Genomic DNA, 18,757 nt, shown 5'->3' with positions numbered 1-18,757 from the left:
TAGAAATAAAATTGATTGATTTATTTAAAAAAGTGTGGGTTTTTTTCATACATCTCGCAATGCATCTTTTGTTTAAGTAGTGTGCTTCTTGGAATGCCAAACATTATGTAAAATGAATGAATGGGTAATTACGTAAGTCTTTTATCAAAGTTATCTCTCTGCTGTTATTTTCTAACCTCTATTCATACACATAGCGTTTACACCAAGACACTTAATAAAAAGGCAGCACAGATCCTCTACTGGATTGTGTATTTCACCTCAAACCGTAACCACATTAGCAGAAAGGACCCTGCAGCTCTCTACAGTGATGAAGCTATTGCTCAGAGTCTCATTTCATGGCAGTCATGTTATTCTGTCCTTGCCCCAAGTTTAGGTTCATGTCCTGAGATGTTCCACTTCAGTAAACTTTAACTACTTTTCTTCCTAATAGTCTTATAGGTATATAAAAGGCACATTTAGAAAACAAACTTGTGGACTTTTAAAAAAAAGTTCTGGTTCAGTTTTGGTTTCAGGACTGTTACTTGTGAAACTAGCTAGTGTTTCCAAACGTCCACTTGAGAGGCTACTGTGCTAAATATCAGCATCCTATTTTACATAAAAACAGACAAAAAGTTAGTTTTTTCTCTGCCATTGCAGAGAGTGAAATGTAACTATTTGAAAATGAGGAAGAATTTGTGAAAACTGGTTCAAAACGTTCATTCAGCACTGCATTTGAAGTTAATACAGACATATGAAACTATAAATTTTGCGTCTGAAAGTCTGAAAACTTAAAAAAAAGTAAAACTTAAAAAAGTAGCATTAAAAATAATTGAATTTATAAAAAGCTGGACTCATGCGATAGACTTACCTTCACACACGAAGAATTTGGACTCTCCAAGACTAATTTCCCCATGTGCTGGTGTGATTTGCACGTCCAGTGAAACTATAAATGAGAAAGAAAAAAAAAGCATTCAGCACAAAATCAGAAACACTATGAATGAACCACCGTTTAAGAAAGACATAGTACTGTAGTTATGGTCGTGAATAAAGGGGCTTTAAAAGTTTTACTATCAATGAATAATTAAAACAGAAATGCTCATTAGGTCTTTGAATTACAGTTTTTTTCGATTGCTTACACACAAAAATTAAAAGTAGTACACTATTAGCAAAACCTTACACTCAAGAAGCAAAACATCAGCCCATATTTGCACAACTATAAGCACATTGTCAACCTCACACTTGTTGCAAAACTCTACACACAGTGATTTTCAAAACACTAAACACACTAAACGTACATTAGACACAAAAATCTATCATAAAGTCACTTCTTTGCAATACCAAAGCACTGACTGTCAAATTAGCACACCGTCCAACCAGTTGGTTCAACACAGTCATCAGGTGTGCAAACACTTGTTTGCTTAAATGTAGACACACCAATCAGGTGTATCTACACTATAGAAAGCAGCAGGTGAGCTCATTGGTCTCCAAGCACAAGAGTCAGAGAAAGACTACAGTTTTTCTCGATTGCTTTGACACATTTTGCACATCATGGGTCAACTTTATCTAATGCTCACACCTTCTTTGCACAGCAAGAGTCCTCTCTGGCGAATAGGTTAACTATTTCTCATTGCTTTCACACAATTTTCTTTGACTTTTACTGTAATACACTTTTCAAAACAGTTAACACACTTCTCACAAAGAGACACAAAACATAACTGATTTACCATGGCAACACATTGCAGACACTTTGTAGCAGCCAATTGGAACTGCTCTCTCAATTCTAAAAATTATCAGCACCTGTGTGAACTCTCTTTGCAAAACAAAGCAAGTAGTCCTCAACCTATCAAAGAGGTCAATAGCTTGAAGTTGACACCAAGCATGGATGGATGAGAACATGTGGATGAGAACATGTGGCCTGATCGTCAGGCCCGTGTCGACAATGCGTAATTTTCCTGTATTTTTATTTTTTTCATATTTACAGGGTTTCATTTGATTGTGTTTCATTTACAGTACTTTCTTTGAGAATTGACCTTTGTTATACTGCATATTGAACCCTGTCATTTTGATTGCTTACAGTATGTGCATGTGACAAGTACTGCAATAAATATTTTTCTGTCAGAATCTTGACATTTTGTACACAGTAGAACAAATGTAAATCAATGGTGTTGACAGGAACTTCAGCAATACAAAAACAGATCTACAATATTTTACTGTATACACATTTTCTGATTTTACTGTAAATACTCTGTGAGAGTATATTTCTAAGTTATATAACTTTATTAGAGTGCTCAATACAAAACCCAAATTGTAGTATGTTGTCAGTTGTAAAATAGTAAATACTATGAGGGTGTTGAACAAAAGTTGATATTGATAGCTGTGGTTTCAATTTTGTTATCCATCGTTACAGTAAATAAATGAGAAAACACACATGTTCAATTGAGAAAAAATTGTAGGTTTTGATGGAAAAGTTTGGTTTTGATGGATGTGTGACAAGTTTTGAGAAAGTGGTGTCATTCTGCAAACATCATAAAGTGTTTTGGTTATTTCAGCTTCTGTTAAGGGCTTTGTGTGAGCTGTTTTGAAAAAGTAAACTGTGAATGGAAAAATGGGCCAAAACGATCAAGAAAAACTGTATATTTGTACTTTGTTGATAGTAGCCTACTCTAATCATAGGTACGTAGAAGTGCTAAAAGTGTTTTAGGTTTATCACAGCAGAGTGTAACTCGTGCAAACAGAGTATAGTAATGTGAAACGTGTGTGTTTCATATGGTAACAAAGTGTGGTTTTTAAAAAGAAGTGTATAGTTTTTACAAGCGTGTTTAATTTTGCAAAGGATCTGTAGTGTTTTGCTAATTTGGTGTGTTGTTGTGCTAATTGTGTGTAGTGTTTTGAAACCACGGGCCCTGTTTTGAAAATCATGCTTAGGCAATCAAGAAAAACTGTAAATAAATGTAATCTCAGATGAAAAAAAATAAATGTCTATATAATATTTGTTGAACATGAATGCAAAAGCAGTCCTCATATTTATCTTTTATCACAATTATACTCAAATATTAAAGACCGAACAGTAATTAGTTCCAAGGTGGTTTATACCTGTACAATCTGGTATATGAATGTGCACCATCTACAGCACATAACACCAGGAGCAACCTAGAGGCTAACAGCATCAAGAACACAGAGCTCACACACACACACACACACACACACACACACACACACACACACACACACACACATACATATACATACACACACACACACACACACACACACACACACACATAGCCACACAGACATAGACATACACGCACACACACACATAGACATACACACTGGCTTGTTCACCTGCATGCTTGCTCTGTAGTTTTTGGTTAGTCGCGGTAGCTTAGCAAAGCTTATGTATGTGTATGTGTGTGTGTGTACAGTATGCATATATATATTAAATACAGTAATAATGCACATATATATGCCTTAGGTTTTTACCGCCATGGTATCAACCATTACAGTTTTTCTCTATTGCCAAAACACAAAACCCAGTACTCTAAACCAAATGACCAGTTGCCTAAACACATTTAGTAAAACTACCCCCCTTTTGTCACAACCACAAACACAATTCACCTGTAGACACTGTTCACAAAACCCATCCCCTTTTTCTCAAAACTCTAAACACATTTTACCGTGCTAAAACACATTTTGCATATAACTCTGCTCCAATATGCATTTTTTTTTTTTTTTTTTTTTTTTTTTTTTTTTTCGTTTATTTCGGCATGTTTATATAGACACATTTCATCTCCAGAACATTATACATTGCATACTCAGCACATGACGAAAAGGGTACGGGAGAAGCTGACGCTTATCAAAGTCCCGCCCCGTTCTATGTAAGATTCATGATCACATCAACAACAGAATTCAGTAAGATACATAGTTTACCACATAGCAATTTGTCTAATTTCATCCTTCACAGTCCAGATAGCATGTATGTTTGTACACGTGTCCAGTCCACTCATCCTGATCACCGTTCCTGTGATTTACTACTGTGTCCACTGTTCAGTTATTTTAATGTCCAAGCCTCTTTTTGCATGCAATCCACTTTGCAATGGAGGTGCGTGTGTCAATGCAGATTTTGATTAGTCGCCGTCCTCTGGCTCTCTAGCCGCCTTTGCCCCCTCCGCTCGTACTGACTTCATCTCCTCCCGAGCTTTGGACACCTCCGACCATACACTGGTCAGTCTCTCCTGGATGTCAGCGAGGCCAGAGAGCAGCTTTGCCTGATCAGCTCTCACTTTTCTCAACTTTTGTAGCATCCAGACCCCGCCAAGCCCTAGGATCACTAGGCCCACCGTCATGCCCGTGAATATATAGACGTCTTCCACGTCTTCTATATCCAACACCCCAAGACACACTACTTTCCACTTATTCCAGCTGTCCATGGTGTATCCCGCCAAGAATGTCCCATCTGGACAGGCCGGTTCCCTTGTCCCAGCACGCCGTGTAGAAAAAATCTTGTCAATAGCATTTACTGACCAGTAAATGGCATTGTGAAGCTCATGTGATGCAAAATGCTACCCACAATCAGCAAAACTTGAACACAATGAACATACCTGGTGTCAATCAGTAAACACAACTACTCATAATTGAAAACACCTATTGCAAATGATGTGACCACACCTATATAAGTCAGTGCAGTTTGCTGAAGGCTCAAAAACAAAAATGGATGATCAAGACAGAAGAAGAGGAGTTCGTGTCAGAGGAGGGAGAGGAGCAGGTCAAGGAGGGAGAGGAGCAGGTCAAGGAGGGAGAGGAGCAGGTCGAGGAGGGAGAGGAGTGGGCCGAGGAGTGGGCCAAAGAGGACAAGAAGCAGTCCAAAGAGGAGCAGGCCAAGGAGGGAGAGGAGAAGGATGTGTGTCTGCCACCCTACTCTCCGTCCCTAAACCCAATAGAGGAGTTCTTCTCATCATGGCGGTGGAAGGTCTATGACCGCCAACCTTACACCAGAGAGAACCTTCTCAGGGCTATGGACCTGGCCTGTGATGATGTGGCTGTGGAGGCGTTCCAAAGCTGGGTGTGGCATGCCAGGGCATTCTTCCCACGTTGTTTGGCTATGGACAATATTGCCTGTGACGTTGATGAGGTCCTGTGGCCCGACCCAGCCCGACGTGATGACGCCCCATGATTTCGGTGTCAACATACAACATACTGTGTCAATTTTCAAACGTACTGTAATACAGTTTTTTTCGATTGCTTACACACTAAAATTAAAAGTAGTACACTATTAGCAAAACCTTACACTCAAGAAGCAAAACATCAGCCCATATTTGCACAACTATAAGCACATTGTCAACCTCACACTTGTTGCAAAACTCTACACACAGTGATTTTCAAAACACTAAACACACTAAATGTACATTAGACACAAAAATCTATCATAAAGTCACTTCTTTGCAATACCAAAGCACTGACTGTCAAATTAGCACACCGTCCAACCAGTTGGTTCAACACAGTCATCAGGTGTGCAAACACTTGTTTGCTTAAATGTAGACACACCAATCAGGTGTATCTACACTATAGAAAGCAGCAGGTGAGCTCATTGGTCTCCAAGCACAAGAGTCAGAGAAAGACTACAGTTTTTCTCGATTGCTTTGACACATTTTGCACATCATGGGTCAACTTTATCTAATGCTCACACCTTCTTTGCACAGCAAGAGTCCTCTCTGGCGAATCGGTTAACTATTTCTCATTGCTTTCACACAATTTTCTTTGACTTTTACTGTAATACACTTTTCAAAACAGTTAACACACTTCTCACAAAGAGACACAAAACATAACTGATTTACCATGGCAACACATTGCAGACACTTTGTAGCAGCCAATTGGAACTGCTCTCTCAATTCTAAAAATTATCAGCACCTGTGTGAACTCTCTTTGCAAAACAAAGCAAGTAGTCCTCAACCTATCAAAGAGGTCAGTAGCTTGAAGTTGACACCAAGCATGGATCGAGGAGGACGTGGACGAGAACATGTGGCCTGATCGTCAGGCCCGTGTCGACAATGCGTAATTTTCCTGTATTTTTATTTTTTTCATATTTACAGGGTTTCATTTGATTGTGTTTCATTTACAGTACTTTCTTTGAGAATTGACCTTTGTTGTAGTGCATATTGAACCCTGTCATTTTGATTGCTTACAGTACGTGCATGTGACAAGTACTGCAATAAATATTTTTCTGTCAGAATCTTGCCATTTTGTACACAGTAGAACAAATGTAAATCAATGGTGTTGACAGGAACTTCAGCAATACAAAAACACATCTACAATATTTTACTGTATACACATTTTCTGATTTTACTGTAAATACTCTGTGACAGTATATTTCTAAGTTATATAACTAAGTTAGAGTGCTCAATACAAAACCCAAATTGTAGTATGTTGTCAGTTGTAAAATAGTCAATACTATGAGGGTGTTGAACAAAAGTTGATATTGATAGCTGTGGTTTCAATTTTGTTATCCATCGTTACAGTAAATAAATGAGAAAACACACATGTTCAATTGAGAAAAAATTGTAGGTTTTGATGGAAAAGTTTGGTTTTGACGGATGTGTGACAAGTTTTGAGAAAGTGGTGTCATTCTGCAAACATCATAAAGTGTTTTGGTTATTTCAGCTTCTGTTAAGGGCTTTGTGTGAGTTGTTTTGAAAAAGTAAACTGTGAATGGAAAAATGGGCCAAAACGATCAAGAAAAACTGTATATTTGTACTTTGTTGATAGTAGCCTACTCTAATCATAGGGACGTAGAAGTGCTAAAAGTGTTTTAGGTTTATCACAGCAGAGTGTAACTCGTGCAAACAGAGTATAGTAATGTGAAACGTGTTTGTTTCATATGGTAACAAAGTGTGGTTTTTAAAAAGAAGTGTATAGTTTTTACAAGCGTGTTTAATTTTGCAAAGGATCTGTAGTGTTTTGCTAATTTGGTGTGTTGTTGTGCTAATTGTGTGTAGTGTTTTGAAACCACGGGCCCTGTTTTGAAAATCATGCTTAGGCAATCAAGAAAAACTGTAAAAGAAATCGCACCCTGAACATTGTGTTCTCAATTGTTACTTTACTGTATCTATTGTGTGTAATGGATCCTCTATGGAGTTTACAGTACTCATTTTTGCATTGAGTTGTGATATTACTGCATTTTCTGCATTTTGTCACTATTCCCATGAAATGCACAAATCTATAGTTACTGTAATGCTGAAAACATATTTGAGAATAAATAAGGGTTGCTCAAATGCATCCTGGCACATGTGAAACTGTAAAAAGAACAGTCTCACACTGTGAACATTGTGTTTTCAATTTTTTTGGTAATGTGGTTAATGATGCTCAGTAGTGTTTACATTTCTGCAAGCCTTGAGTGGTATTTTGGTGTCAGAGTTTGCTTTTGAGCATATGAGCAACTGTTTTGGTGTGATGGGTTGGTTTTTGAGCATATGAGCAGCTGTTTTGGTGTGATGGGTTGGTTTTTGAGCATATGAGCAGCTGTTTTGGTGTGATGGGTTGGTTTTTGAGCATATGAGCAGCTGTTTTGGTGTGATGGGTTGGTTTTTGAGCATATGAGCAACTGTTTTGGTGTGATGGGTTGGTTTTGAAAAGAAACTGTGAGGTTTAGTGTACGTAGCTTTAGAAAAGTGTTTTGTGTTTAGAGTTTTGTGAAAAGTGAGGGCAGTATCGTGAAATGTGTTTAAGCAATAGAGAAAAACTGTAATATGTGTGCAGACAAGGTAAAAAAATAACAACACAGAGCTCTGTTATTGGAGCTCCTGCAAACCACTTCACAATCAAACTATGATCACAAACTCAATGACAACTAGAAAAGTATATAAATACATATCCATCCATTATATACCTGCCTATTCATATTTAGGGTTGCAGGGGTCTGCTGGAGCCTATCCCAGCTCCGTGGTTATATATAGACAAATAAAAATAGCTACACACCCTCACTTACTCCTTTAAGCAATTTAGATTCCCTAATTGCCTGATACACATGTATTTGGATTGTGTGAGATAGCCCGAGTACCCGGAGAAAATCCACAAAAGAATATGAAGAACATGCAAACAAGCTTGTACTCGTTTCCTGCCCGTGGGCCTTGCAGTCACTGGCCCTCCCCCCGCCTTTAGGAGCCAACACTTATATCTGAAAAAACTGAAAAAGGCAATTGGAATGGAACAAAAGTAAAAGGGCATCAACGACTGTAGCAAGTTTGGCTTCCTGCGGCCCTACATCCAAAATGATGAGGCTTTCCTAGTCCTATACTGCCATTTTCCCTGTCCTCTGAGGAGAAAGAAAACAGTTAATGTATTGAAATTCAGCAGCCGGAAAGAACCAGCACATATTGCTTTTTTTTTTACTTTAAGGAAAAGTAAAATATTTCTGAAGTTATTCAACAAATAACAACTACATGCATGTGTATTTTCCTGACGAAACGCAGGCAAGGCACCACTGGAAAAATATGTGAATCTTCTCAGGGCTCATAATGCACATCATAAACTCTTAAATGGCTCAATTGTGTTAAAACTACTACATCTACAATACAGGCTTACATGACATCAGGCTGTAAAAAGAGAAGCACACAAGCGTTGCAGTAATCATGCTGTCCGGGAATATAAAGTCTCTCAGTAAGAGACGGTACTATGTCACTGAAAGCGTGAAAACAGACATCTATTATTTGACTCAGGACTATGGTTTGTAATACATTTATCCTTGATTAGAGCAAATAACTTTTTTGAATATAATCTCCTCCTACAGTCAGACTCCAGGGGTAGGCTAAGAAGTATGACTAAATGGGGCCTAAACCCACCTCTTTATTAAACATGAGCTGATCATCAACGTACCACACTCACGGTCAGGACATGAAACGGTACATAGTGTCATCACCTGTAAAAAAGGATGTGTTGGGTAATTTCATGGCAGCTCTTTTTTGTTTGTTTGTTTGTTTGTTTGTTTGGATATTCTTTAATCAGATATTCAGTTGTACAAAAGTTTTCTTTTAAACTGAACCAAACTCAAATTTAGTCAGATCCCTTTGATGTTCAAAGTGATCAAACATCAAACCCCGATGTCAACACCCTACTCATTTTTATTTTATATTTCTATATTTTTCCCAACACAAACTACCAACCAAAATGATACTTTGCAAATATGAAAGAAAAGAAAACCTGAACAGAGGACATATGGATGTTCCACTGCGTCAATTTCATTCACATTCTTCGTTTAAAGGAAATCCACCCAGTTTCCAAACCAAGCGAATCCGTCAGAGAAACACGGAAGAAGAAAAGTTGAGAAAATCAATAATGAATGGAAAAACTTCCAAAGATAAGGAACTGAATTGAGTGTAACAGTAATATAATTGGACTGAACAGGACAGTTTTTTAATTGGATGGCACTGAACTTGTTTACTTTGTGTGTAAAATGATTTAAGATTACTGTTCTTTTTAAAAAACTTAATTGAGCCGAACTGAATTGAATAACACAAGGAGATCAAGTATTACAGTTTGGGAGTTTAAGCTGAACAACAGAAATAAGTACATTACCACAATGAGCATCTACTACTTAAAGGTATAGTCTGTGATCGTATTCAAAAACATTTATTGTTATACTGGGTGAAATGGTCCTTCCACCCTGAGAGTAGCCAGTGAATAATGTGTTCAGAAAAAGGAAAGAAAAAAATTCGACCTCTCTGACAGCTTTAATCCTGTAAAAACTCTGACCAATCTGTTTTTTGCGCACCGAGTGGCACGGATTGGTCCAGGACCAGAGGATTGGCAGGGGGGAAAGAACCAATCAGATGCCTTCATTTTAAGTCCCGCCCACGCCCCCCTCTGTCCCATGCGTGCACTTCCACGGCTCAGAGTGTCCCAGTGTAACCCCCCTCGTCCAGACCGACTAGCAACCGCGGCCTGACATCGGAGGGCCCTCGCCGCTCCCGGCTTCACTGCCGGCTCGCGGTCGGGCGGTCACGTCGAATGTAACGGCTCGCCCTGCTAAAAAGGCTAAAAAAAGAAAGCCAAAGTGCGATTCTGCGGCGCAGGTTGTCCGCTACTGGGGGTCTGCCCAGTATGGGGGGTCCGTGGGGATGGAGGCGTCTCCATCCTGGCGAGGGTGGAGAGCGCCGGTGCGGCTGGCGGTGCGGCTGGCGGTGCGGCTGGCGGTGCAGCTGGCGGTGCGGCTGGCGGTGCGCTGCGCTGCCGTGCAGGCTCTGTTGCCACGGCTACGCCGTAGGGCTACGCCGTAGCCTACGCCGTAGGGTACGCGGCGTCGCGCACCATTCTGCGTTGGTTTAACGCGGAACAATAAATCAGCCTTACGGCGTACCCTATGCCGTACGGCGTAGGCTCTGCATTGTTGTAACGCGGAACCATAAATCAGTCTTCAGTGTTTGTCTCTGTGTGCTGTTCTGAACACTTCTGTGTTGTGCTCATTTTGCTGGGACGTCGGGTCCCTCTGCCGAGACACAACTTTTGCGGTATGCGTTAATTGTTGTGTCTAAAAATTATGCTCAGTGCCCACCCAATCAAAAACGGTACAGATATTCTGTGATATTTTTTTATATTTATAAAAAAAATGTTATTATAAAAAAATAAAGGATCCCCATAACTTTGATTGGGTGGGCAGGACGCACGTTTGGGTGGGCACAGCCCACCCCTGCCCTCCACTAAAACCGCCCTTGCTTACAGGTGAATGAGACATGGGGTAGTTTTGTTGAAAATGTGCTGTCCAAAATGTCCTGGAAAACTCGACTCCTGAAAATGCGCGTTCCCCAAAGTTTGTGGGGGCGTGGCTTTGGACGGAGCGCTGACGGGAGGGGGAGGAGGGGGCGGGGCTTAAAGGAGGTGCCACTTTCAAATCTTGCTAGCTCTCCAAAATCAAGGACTATACCTTTAAGTATACTGGACAATGTGAAATTCCTGAAACCAGACACATTTTGCCAGGAAAAGGGCTGAACAAGTAATTGAATTAAAATCGAAACTGCGGTTTAAAATATATCAGTTAGTTGTCATTAAAAGTATAACAAAATTGCCATGTCTTCCTTATGCTACAGTACATGACTGTAACTTGAGCTGAACGATTTTGAATTGAATTTCTTTTTTTTTTTTTACCAAAATTGTGATTGCTATTTAATATGCAAGTTTTTTTTTCAATAAAGCCTACTGGATGATTTTAATACTAACACAATATTATATATATTTAGTATAATATTTTCTCCCAAAGACTGGGCATCTTTGTTTTAAGTAATATATAACAATATAACTGTTTTTTGTTTTAGAAAGTTTTGACCAGATCACTTCAACACCACAAACCAACAGATATACTACCTCAAAGACATAACCCAAGTTTAAACTGAAGGTAATATGAATTTGAAAGAGTAAATTTTTTTTGTATGTTTTTTAAATCAGATTTTACAAATTGTTTAATATTAAGACCAATGAAAACACAGTGAAATTTAACTATTTAAGATGTTCACAAATCGAATATTTTTGCGACCATTAGGCGCATATAAACGTCTTTTTTTTTTCAAAAAGTGCAGCACGCCCAATGACGCAGTGTGCCCAGTGTGTTATTGTAAGGCGAACGTAATTGAGGCCACCATGAGAATGTTAAAGGGAGAAGTATGGGCGCGTGATTTGCGCGTGATTTGCGCGTGATTTGCGCGTGATTTGCGGACGTAGTTATTAAGGCAAATGAAAAGGGCTGGATGGATGAAGAGATGATGAAAGAGTGGCTGATGCAGGTCTATGTAAGGCGACCCGGTGGTTTTGTTCACACATCACCATTGCTGTTGATCTGTGACTCTATGTGTGCCCATCTCACAACCGGTGTGAAAAAAGAAGTGAAACAAATGAACGCTGTGCTTGCTGTTATTCCAGGAGGTGTCAGGACTCAGCCCGTCGGACTTCATCCGCAGCCCGATCGCGCTGAGACCAGGAGATCAGCTAGAGTATGGTTACTGTTATTTAAAAAAAATAAATAAATAAATAAAAAATAACAGTAACCATACTCTCTAACGCAGTGTTTCCCAACCCTGGTCCTCGAGGCACCCCTATCCTGCATGTTTTAGATGTTTCCCTGCTTCAGCACACCGTGATACAAGTGGCTGTGTCATCAACAGAAGTGTCAAGACCTTGATGACAAGCTAGTTAGGACCATTAATTAGAATCAGGTGTGATGATGAAGGGAAACATCAAAAACATGCAGGATAGGGGTGCCTCGAGGACCAGGGTTGGGAAACACTGCTCTAACGTAGCCAGGACGAACTCGCGACAAGTTGTTGGCAGTCCCTGTATTTAACTCCCATAAACAAATTAACCAAAGAGTGTTCAGAGCGCGGAGCGTTGGAGCGTCGGAGCACCGGAGCGTGCCCGGCTCGTGCCCGTCGCCGAGCGCACAGCTCGCGCGATCGGGCTGCGGATGAAGCCCGACGGGCTGAGTCCTGACAGGAGGTCTGACAAAGGAACTACAACCGCTGGACATCGGTGTGAACCGGCCGTTTAAAGTGAGGCTGCGAGCGAAAAAGCCAGCGTCATTTCCGAGGGGCCGCACGGCACGGAAAGTGACTCTGACAGCAAGGAAAGTGGGACTGGCACAGTTGATTTAGCGCAGCTGTTTAATTCAGAAACGGAGGATGAGGACTTCTATGGGTTTGATTAATGCAATAACGATTGTAATAACTTAAAGGGGACCTATTATGAAAAACACGTTTTTTCTTGCTTTAACATATATAAAGTGGTCTCCCCTCAGCCTGCCAACTCAGAGAAGGAGGAAAGCAACCAAATTCTGCAGTGTCTGTACAGCCGCCCGGATGAGCCATCCAGTGTGATGTGGCTTCTACGAGCCGTTCAGATTCTGCGTCCGTCGTTACGTAACGACGGGAGCTATTTACATAGGTTGGCCTCCGATGCGTGAAACCACGCCCACAACTAACTCCGCCGGCCGGAGCTTCAGCAATTTTTTCGTAGCGGTGTATCGCGTCATTCAGGCAGCCAATCAGCACAGTGCCTCATTATCATAGCCTCCCTGCCCACTCAGAATCCTGCATAGAGAATGAGGTTAATGACTGGCATCCTAAAGACATAGCTCAGAGGCTGAATTTCTAATTCATTTAGCAAAAACAATCAAAAGTTTGTTTTTAAGACATTCAAGGCCTGTTTAAAATAGGTATTAGATGCCATAATAGGTCCCCTTTAAATAAAGCACAATCAAACTCTCAGTTTTTCTCCCGCTCTATTTTTAAATACGCACACTTTTATACTTGTGTGTTTGTTGTTGTAAGGCGGCGCGCCATATGTGTGTGTAGACGGCGTCTTTTCATTCGGTGCGCCGTATGTGTGTTTTAAATACAGAAATGACACACATAACTGAGGCTGCGCCGTATGGTCGCGAAAATACGGTAATAAAATATATTGAAAGTGTCCAAAAGTTTATGTTATTTTATTTTAAACAGTTTAAGTATTGTAGCTTCTGAACTGGTTCTGGCCTCACTCCTCTAAAATGCGGTGGAACAGCACTTTGGTCTTGCTGTGATTCAGAAACTAACTTTAATGTTAGCAGAGATCACTTCTGCTCCATTTCAAAGTGGGACGGTTAAACTCACCAAAAGGCTCAAAGAAGTATAAAACAGATCTGGTGGTGTTACATGTTTAACACCTCTTTAAGGTCACAAAAATTACCAATATCCTAATTAGTCCTGTCAAGCGATAAAAAACAATTGAGCGATGAATTAATTAAGATCGGTAATTAATTAATCTAATAATCTCTTTTTTAATCTCACCTAAAAATTGCTTAGAAAAGCCCTCAACTTGAGGTGCTTTCCTTTAAATTCATGACATTATTGCGGCAGATCAAAAAATGTGATATATAACAACAAAAAAGTGGCTTTATAAAGTATTTTTTTAACAGATTTGATCAGATGCAGTCCTAGCCATTTACATCTACTCGGCAAGAACATTCACCAGCCTCTCTGTCGCAGACGTGCGCATGCGTGCGGTGCTCTCCTCGAGTTTAGTTTGAGGAAGAGCACACACACACCTGTCCAGCTACAATGGGAGCCTAGCAACGTAGCTAAACAAGCCCAAACACAGTGGCAGCCAATCAATGTCCACTTCAAGGTGGGACTGACCATTGTTTTCCACCCACAACTCAAGCACAAACACAGATTTCATAATAAAGGCAACTAGCAAACAGAATAAGTAAAGTTAGAGATCAAAAAATAGATTTAGCGATTAAAAAACATAATGCGCTAAATATGCCTGTAATTATGTAATCGCAATTAACACGCTAATTTGACACCTTTAATCCTAATACCAATCCGGGAACTGAGATTGACGAGTGAGGCAATGGCTGAATTTTTTACACGATGAAGTAGGAGAGGCATAACATTTAATCACAATCTTCATATAAATAGCCAATGTTCAAAACCACAGATGAACTGTTAGTCTGGATGTATTTGGGATTTGATAAGGAGATAAAGAGCAGAGAAGGGAGCTCTGCAACATCATGTACCATTACCAATATCTTAAAAAGTGCCACAGGCAACTGTACAACCATTGTGGAAAGTCATGCAAAACCAGTGAAGATGTTTCTGCTAAAATCAATGAAAGGGACATTTTCTGAGTCAATCAGTTGCAACATATGAAAAAAGCTTTATGGAGATGGCTAACTGACATAAAAACTGTTATGCTTCTCTGACAGTGACAAATGGTGTGCTTTCCTGTCTAACAGAATGTTCAATGTGGTAATGTTCTAATACTCAAAAAGTACAATATGTTTTATTTCTCCAGCTACAAGCACTGCACCCTGAAAATGGGTATATTTTAGGGCTCTGATAGATCACCGATGTTCCATGGTCCATCTGTATGTATCACTCACTGATCCGTAGCACGCCATGTTAGCCACAGATTTATTCAATTTGCTTACTAAAATGCAAATAAAAACAACATCTGGTTCAGTGTGTGTACTGAAGGTGACTGCTAAGATGATAAGTGGTAGTGGCGCACATGCAGAGCAGGAGCAACTTCAACAGACTTGTCAATCTTTTAAGTCACTGGTATTGGAGTACTTTGGCTTCCTAACCGAGACTGTTCGCATCAAACTAACAGCATGTATGTAATGTAGTTATGTTCCAAGTGCATGTCAGGAAATGGCAGAGGTAATGGTGCTCAGTTTCCATCTACAGCAAACACACATCCTCATTTCAACACAGAAGCATGAATCACTTTGGAGGTAAGTGTTCTTCAATCCTGGTCCTTGTTTTAGATATTTCCCTGCTCTAGCACACCCGGCTCAACTTAGTGGGCCATTGACACACTTGTGTAAAACTTGACAAGCTGACGATGATCCAGTCATATGATCAGCTGTGTTTGAGAAGAGAAACGCCTAAAACATGCAGGAATGTGGGCCCTGACGACCCAGATGTTATAGGTAATAAATGAGGCATATCACATTATATGTGATATTGTCATGTATTCTTTATTTAAGGCTGGTAGAAAAAACGGTCCTAGTCAGCACTTGGAGGCTAACTAAACAAACGGGGAACATTACTGACAGCAGTCCAAAACTAAAAAGATTTGCCCTATAGCCTTCAGAACGATCTCTATGACTAAATACTTAAAATGGCGTTAAAGATGAATCAACAATTTACATGATAGTAAGATTAATTGCATGGCCTTTGAATTAGATAGCTTAATTTTTAGTTTTAAATGGCATAGATTTACAGAAATATGTAAGAATGGATACAAAAAACTGACTAGAAAAAAACCAATAGAATAGTGACAGTGTAAGTATGTATTTAATCCTATAGTTTGTCTAACTGGATTGGCTGTATGCCTTGAAATAATGTCATGAATTCACAGAGCACTAAGCCAAGCTCTAAAATCTGTCAGAGAACTTCACAATGACACTTTCCTGTCAAAACCAACAATGCACAACTGCTCTCATATCCTCTAGGCAAGCTAACAGAAGGATGAAGGCTCCACGGGGATTTTTCTTTTAAACCATATTATCCTATATAGCTCCACCTGCCCAAACACAAGATGTGTTTTTTTCCCTCCTTATGCTGTTGAGTGTTAGAATAACACAGCAACACATCTGTACAGCTGGGAAATTTTCCACATTAAATCCATCTGTAGGTCAAGAATTAATTGGTTTTCTCAGAGTGCAGGTGCAACGGTCCTGCTCTTCTTCAATAAGACTTATCAGGTCTGAGTGAAGAGGAGCCATTAAGACTTATCTAGTCAGGCTAATTGCTCTTCAAGCAGCAGCTCGCTTTTCATATATTAAAGAGAGACTAACAAGATACTGCAGCTCTAGTTTTGTTAAATGGTTGGAACTCTTTCAAAGCAAAGGGCAGGGAAACTGTAAGCAGCAAATGTGACATCTATAAATTGAATATGTACATGACTTTTTTTTTTTTTTTTACCTGAACTGTTCAAGGTAAATTCTGAAGACCGAGTATTGATCAGTCACAACCTCTAAAACTGCTGAGCTGAAGCGATTAGCGTTTATCATCTTCCTACAGAGGAATGCTGGGAGATCTGAGGTCCTGGCATCCATGTGGATTTAACTTTGACACATGCTACTACATAAATCTTGCTGTGGAGCAAGCATGCCTTCGGATAGAAAAAACTATTCAGGAACTGCTCAAGGAACACGACATAGATCAAAATCTGTGAGCATCCCCAGGATAAACAAAACAAGGCCAATCCACAGATTACACCCTTCTGTGACCCACAGGATCCAAAGGACCCAAACCCAAAGTTCCAGTGCCATGCTGGCAACTGTGATTAACCCAGTACATGACTGCTACTACAATTGTATAACTGCTGCCTCGAAATGCCACTACAACTGTTGCAGATTCAGTCTCATTGCCTTAAATTCTGTAGAGTAACTTTTTTATGCCAATGTCTCCTGCAGTGTTTCTGTGCAGGTAATACTTCAATTCATTTGCATACTAATTAATAAACTGACCACTCTGAAACATTAAAGCACAAGGAATAGGATACACCTTTCATGATTTAAAAAAAAAAAACGATCCACTAATAAAAACTGCAGCAGATTCAACGTGTGACTGTTTTTGTACAAAGAAAATGGAAGGACTTGAAAATGAGGATGAGGGAAGATAGCTTGAATAGCATCGGAAGGTGCTATTTCCCACTAATTGGCAAACCTTTCCTTGGGCTTATAAAAGTTGCACACAAACGGGGAGTAACAAAGCCAGTCCTGCACGAGATTTCCCACTTCTTAGGCCCTAAACAGAAGATTGGCAGAAAAAAAAAACTACTGCAAAATAAACAATTCAAGCAGAAAAGAGTGACCTAGTTCTGGGAGAACATGAAATCTCTTTGCAGTTAAACTTGGCATTCCTCTTCCTTAAAGAAAATATGTATACAGTATACGTATATATATATATATATATATATATATATATATATATATATATATAATATAAATAAATTATATATATATATATTATATATATATATATATATATATATATATATATATATATATATATATATATATATAAAAGACCAGTTGCAATTGCAGAATCCAATTCAATAATTAAGTTTGGCTATCATGCAACAGAATGACCACAGGCATTCAAAGAACTTCAGCTCTAGATTAATTACCTCATCGCCAGCTGTCTATGAAATATAGTGCGAGTCCCACAATCATCCTCCAACGACATATTCAGATTAGTGGTCAGAGCTTAAAACACTGTCTAATTTATGTGAAAATTAACTTAGAAAAGCATTTATGAGGACAGATGATCTGCCAGAATTACACCACAATAAAATGAGGAATACCCAGAAGGAAGATTAATAATTCTAGTAATTAGTCAAGTTTTCTGTCTCCAACTGAATAAAAGGCAAATTAGAATGCACTCCTGCAACAGTGGGTCTGACATTAACAGTTCACTTGTGATGTAACATTCTCTGTATCTGTGGGCAATGTCATATGTGGATGCAGGCTGATCATGACTATAGGAGACAGCTTGCTCTGTCAATAATTCATGGCTCTGCAGGTCAGCAATACAGTCTGAGTGTTTATGGTCTCAGAAAAACCTCATTAAATGTGGTGTAACATGTAGAAACAGAACGCTACACTATTATTGATAATGTATCATAGTACATGTACAGATGTGTTTGTGTCCACCCGTGTAACGAAGGTGGTGGAAGGGAATTATTTCATGAATGAAAATTATGTACATTGATGTCCTTGGGCTCAGGCAATCAGCAGCTGCAGCTGGTAGACCTTAAACAGTCTCATGTAGCCTAAACCCATCCTTTCTGGCCTGAGTTGGATCTCAAACGCAAGTCTCCCAGAGGGAGATACTGTTATTTTGGAAGTAACCGATAAGATTTAAAGGAGAAGGATACCATATAGATGAGAATTTATGCAGCGCCTGGTCTTTTTTCTCTGGCCTCTGTGGTTATCTTAGAACACCTCGGGCGTTGAAGCATAGGCTTTGGGTTGTTGCAGTAAGCCCCGACCCAAGCCGCGACTCGGCTCACTTGCCATGTGGGATTAAACTCATTATCTATTCTGCCAGCGTATAACACACACACACACACACACACACACACGCACACATAGCTACACAAACTTTAAGCCTGTCACACTGGCAGTCACAGTTTAAACCCTAGCTTAGTACATCTAATATAAAATAAACAAAATATCTGATCTGCCCTTCAAATTAACAGTACACCGACCGCTGGGAACCAGAATGACTGAGTACCATTCAATGCA

At 39.6% G+C, this 18,757-nt stretch overlaps 1 protein-coding gene across 14 annotated transcripts in view; it reads right to left on the bottom strand.

Annotated features, from left to right (window-relative positions):
* ncam1b (neural cell adhesion molecule 1b) overlaps positions 1–18,757 on the bottom strand; it is a 90,186-nt gene that overhangs the window by 40,391 nt on the left and 31,038 nt on the right. For all 14 annotated transcript variants that reach the window (XM_061719564.1, XM_061719565.1, XM_061719576.1 and 11 more), the window contains exon 2: positions 848–922. In XM_061719564.1, coding sequence (XP_061575548.1) covers positions 848–922 — 75 coding nt within the window. The remainder of the gene's footprint in view (positions 1–847; positions 923–18,757) is intronic.

This window comes from Cololabis saira, chromosome 4 (genome assembly GCF_033807715.1).
Source record: "Cololabis saira isolate AMF1-May2022 chromosome 4, fColSai1.1, whole genome shotgun sequence".
Taxonomy (NCBI): Eukaryota; Metazoa; Chordata; class Actinopteri; order Beloniformes; family Belonidae; genus Cololabis; species Cololabis saira.
The sequence above is the reverse complement of the archived record's forward strand: the minus strand, read 5'-3'. Positions and strand labels throughout refer to the sequence as shown.